We start from the raw sequence: 4690 nt of genomic DNA, 5'->3' as shown, positions 1-4690 counted from the left end.
ATCACGGCTAGTTTGGCATCTTCCAGCTGAAACGTGGAATTTAGAAAAATGTTCTTCCTGGCCATGAGTCGACAATGATTAGAGAGTAACCCTGATATGGATCTGTAGGTGCATGTTTTAGAGTGTGTTACAATTTGATCGCAAGTATATGGGTTTCAAATGGTGCATGGATTTATCAAATGAATAAACATATGCAGTGTGAATTTCTTTACAGAGACATGCAAACACACAATAGTGAGTCTCTTTACAGAGACATTCAAACACATACAATAGTGAGTCTCATGATCAGACAAATTAACACAGAAGATTAACTTAGTATTAACTCAGTATTGAACCTTATGGACGTAGGTGCGATATTGCATACTATGGCAAATCTAGTATTATAACCAGGCTAGTAACATTTTATAGCTATAGAGCTTAGAGGCTGGTCATTATTAAATTGTCCGGAGGCTGGCAAAATTTGCCGAGGTACGCATAGTTTGATATCTGACCTCTGCAAAATATGCCTGCTAAAACTTCTGACTCCCACTATCGGTCGGTTAGCTTATTTTTAGATGACCCCTATATTTTCATAGCTATATAGACATGCAGTATATAATCATATAGGTATGTACAATAAAAAGTAGTCTGTTTCAGGGCTCAAGTGTGGCCTAGGTATGATTTCTAAAGGTGGTCCTTTCTATTCAACCCGCTGACAAAACAAGTAAAGCAGGAATTGCCGCTTTCAACAATGAAAGTGTGCAAATTAAACCCCTAGAAATATCCTGTTCTTGCATACAATTCTATAGTATACAGATAAACATCCCTGAAAAATTATGACCCCCCAACAGAAGGTGACCCAAATGCTTAGTGACCCCTGCAAATCAATGAATTTCAAAGTTATGATCCCCAGCAAATTTGCCATAATGACCGGCCCCTTAGTATATAGTGTGAGATCGAGCCTGTTCCAGTTACCAGCGATCGAGGGTTTTGGGGTTGCAATTCTCAATAGGTTTGATTCACAACCGATGTCCATACTCTCTCACTCACAGGGCCGTAGCTACGATATGGCAAAGGAGACCGCGTCTATACTACGCGATTTTCTAGGCGTGGTATTCCATGGCCAAGTGTCGCCACTTCAGTACGCAAACTATATATAGTTAGGGAGCCAGAAAGGATGGCTTTGACACTGCAAAACAATCAAACACATGCAGCTATTCTAGAGACAATAACTTGAAACAAGCTTGCGACACTAGTATGGGCTCCGTCACATTTTCAAATCTGCCTCCTCTGATTACAAAGTCTGTCTACGGCCATGCATGGTAAGGAAAATTTCTAGATGATGGCTTCTGCGCCATCGTGCACGTTAGCGGGTCAGACTGCAATAAGGTTCGGCTTTTGCTACTATATTACCACAGATGCACAGGTAGCTTCGTACCAGACCGGCGTTGGCGTGTTATACGGGAACCGGGTACGACGGCGCGAGAGGGTCTGCGCTCTTTGGTCATTCTAGACCAGTGGTTCTTAACCTTGTTGGAGGTACTGACCCCCACCAGTTTCATATGCGCATTCACCGAACCCTTCTTAATTGGAAAAATAAAATTCAAAACATAGTCATAGGTATATATTTTACTGGTGCACAAAATGAACCGTGCATCAACATCAGTGTTAAAAGAACAAAACCATTAAAACATGATTTTCACACAAAAACAAAACATAATAATGAATATTTACTGCAAAGCGGGGCGTGTCATCACGAATCATATGAGTCGGGTGTGTGTCTTGACCTCCGCCGAACCCCTGAGACTGACTCACCGAACCCCTGGGGTTCGATCGAACCCAGGTTAAGAACCACTGTTCTAGACAGATTATTTCAAGATTAAATATGCACACTAAAAACATCAGTCGACCATTTTCGTACGTAACGCGGCCCGATCAATTTATTGCTGCTACTATAGTGTGGTAGGAAGAAAATAGACTCGAGCCAGTCTCTCCCGCCTTCGTCATTCCCCGGATTGTCAATCCTCGCCCCAGAGAGGATTGAAAATCCGGGGAATGACTGTCTCGAGTGTAGGAAGAAAAGCGAGTCTCTCCGAGCCTCGAACTACCAGACCTCTACAACGCTGGACACCTTAGTAGGCTGGTTTATTAGAACGACTGCGCATGCGTTACGTGTGCTTTGTTCTTGGTGCAAGTCATCTGATTTCATGTATGATAGAAGTTTGGAGAGGATCACCTGATCAGAAGCGAGAGGAATAGGTCACGAGTAAGTGAGCTTACAAGGAATATTAGTCGTTGGGCTAGAGATTGGTGAAACAGAATTGTTATCTACTGCTTGAGTGATTGCTTGTGTGGTTGTTTTTGTTTGTCTGTATGCGTGTTTGTGTTTGTATTTGTCTGTCTGTTTGTCTGTCTGTCTGCTTGTGTGTGTGTCTGTCTGTCTGTCAATACATATATTTGAACTTTTATCCATGATACATTTTGCAATGCAAGGTACTATGTACTGTCCAACTACTAGTAGTGTTCATCAGCTAAACTAAGCTAAAATTGAAACTCGTGTAAAACAAAATGAGGACTACATCTAAAAGCTACAGTGTACAAGCAAAGCCTCCAGTACTAGTTAGTGGCTGAAGTGTCTGTCTGTTTGTTTGTCTGTCTGTCTGTTTGTCTGTCTGTTTGTATGGCTCACCCACATTTTTACGACACCCTAAAATCAGCTGCCAACAGATCAGACTACGAGTCAGAGATGCGAGAGCAAAGAAAGATGACAAAATATGTCCAACACCAATCGATATCAGAGTCCACCACACCATGTATCCCATTGGTTTTTGAGCACTTCGGCTTTTGGGCCTTATGGCTGAAGAATATTTAAATAAGATCTCCAAGAAGTTGAAGATGAAGTTGAAGATGAACATGGAAGGAACAATGAGAGAAGCAGACTTTTGAGATAGATGGAGGTAGCAACTGTCTGTAGTTGTACAGTCATGCAACTCTCGAGTGATTCTTAAGAATTTGTCAGAGTTGTCTAGGTGCAACTTTGATGACTTTACATATGATAGAGACATTCAACATTTTGTCCATTGACTGTTATTGTTTTGCATAAATCGGTAGAGTAGGCGTTCAAATAGAACAATCTGTCTGTCTGTCTGTCTGTCTGTCTGTCAATACATATATTTTCATACATCAGCACTAGTACAGTCTAATTGTCCAAATACCGGTCCAAAAGCCCACAATGGGCCACACAACAAAACCCAACTGCTTATAATTAACAAATCAACAAATGCGTCTGTCTGTCTGTTTGTCAGGTGTTACAATTGGATGTGTCATATTTTGTTACATCCAGGCCAATTCTAGTTGTTTGTCAAAGTCAGGCAGGTTCCACAGCATAAATTGTAGGTTTGATGTCTTTTTTGTCTGTTTGTTTGTCTGTCTGTCTGTTTTTGGTAGTTCACGGTTTGTGACAAATAGGCAGTTTGTCTGTTTGTCTGTTGGACTCTGTGTATGTGTGTGTGTGTGTGTGTGTGTGTGTGTGTGTGTGTGTGTGTGTGTGTGTGTGTGTGTGTGTCTGTGTGTGTGCACGCGCACGTGTGTGTCTATCTGTTTGTTGTCGGTCTGTACCGACATGCAGTCAAACAGAAACTATGAAAATTAAACAGCCTGTCTGTCTCTGTCAGTTTGTGTGTTTGTTGATATGTTCCTATAGTTTGTTGGTTTGTTTGTTGTTTCATTTGTTTTATTGTTTGTCTGTCAGTTTGTCTATGTCTTTGTTTTCCCGTCTTACTGTTTGTTATTTTATTTTTATATTGCTATGGAGTACATTAACAAATGTAAATTTAAGAATTAATTTGCCATGATGACTTACTGAGCTTGTCCGTGACTTATCAAAATTAAATAATTAATTAAGTGCCAAATTTTTAAATTTATGTTATTATTTAATTACATTGTGTGCATAAGAATTGCGTGAGCTACATAGATGTAACTGCAGTGCATTTACAATATGCACTCTTGGACAATTGGAGCACTTAGTTGTATTGGTGATATCAGTTTGCAGGGAAATGAGGCTGTCAATTTCACGCGGATTGAAACTCATTGCAGTCTGTGCGCTGCTTCTGATTATTCTGTGTGGATACTTGACTTTTTATGATGTCAACTTTTTTGGCCCAGTGAAGATGTCGTGCAGGGATCGAGGCAAGGAGATTAAAAACAGACTCAGTGAACAAGTGAAGAAGCAGAAAACTGCTTTGCGTGATGTGAATAAGGAGATACGTAAACTGAAGTCTGAACTTGCTGTTGCGTCCAAACATCTTCAGTCATTGATTGCCAATTCTTCTTGCCAGCTGTCATCATCGTCTAGTACAGTTGGTAGTGTGGAACAACAAACGTGCAATGTCACCTCTTTTCAATCTCAACTGTTGATTGATGGTCAAATCTTAAGAAATGAGAAGCAACCTGTATTCAGCAAGCAGCAGGTGCCTGGCAAAGAGTTTCCTTCGACACGTAGTAATCATGAACTTGAGGCGATACGTTGGGAGAGCTTTACTCTAGAACATGTTTATCACATTGAGAATGTACTTTTTCCCCAACCAATGGAGCTTTTTGAAGGAGCATGGAAGGAGGAACTTTCACTTGTTTTAGATTTTAGTGTGAATATTCTAAACAAGGAAATACGTAATAAAACACGAAAGTTCTTGCTCAGTGACTTTGTGGAAGG

General features: G+C 40.6%; 1 protein-coding gene across 1 annotated transcript in view; it reads left to right on the top strand.

The window, feature by feature from the left end:
- Window positions 1–2153: 2153 nt before the first annotated feature.
- The window catches only part of LOC134198619 (chondroitin sulfate N-acetylgalactosaminyltransferase 2-like), a 4677-nt gene continuing 2140 nt past the window's right edge, over window positions 2154–4690 (top strand). Inside the window, exons 1-2 of the mRNA XM_062668030.1 lie at window positions 2154–2245; window positions 4024–4690. The exon at window positions 4024–4690 is cut by the window's right edge and continues 969 nt beyond it. Coding sequence (XP_062524014.1) covers window positions 4035–4690 — 656 coding nt within the window. The 5' untranslated portion in view covers window positions 2154–2245; window positions 4024–4034. The remainder of the gene's footprint in view (window positions 2246–4023) is intronic.

This window comes from Corticium candelabrum, chromosome 2 (genome assembly GCF_963422355.1).
Source record: "Corticium candelabrum chromosome 2, ooCorCand1.1, whole genome shotgun sequence".
In the NCBI taxonomy this organism is placed as follows: Eukaryota; Metazoa; Porifera; class Homoscleromorpha; order Homosclerophorida; family Plakinidae; genus Corticium; species Corticium candelabrum.
This window is presented reverse-complemented; position numbering and strand designations above follow the sequence as displayed.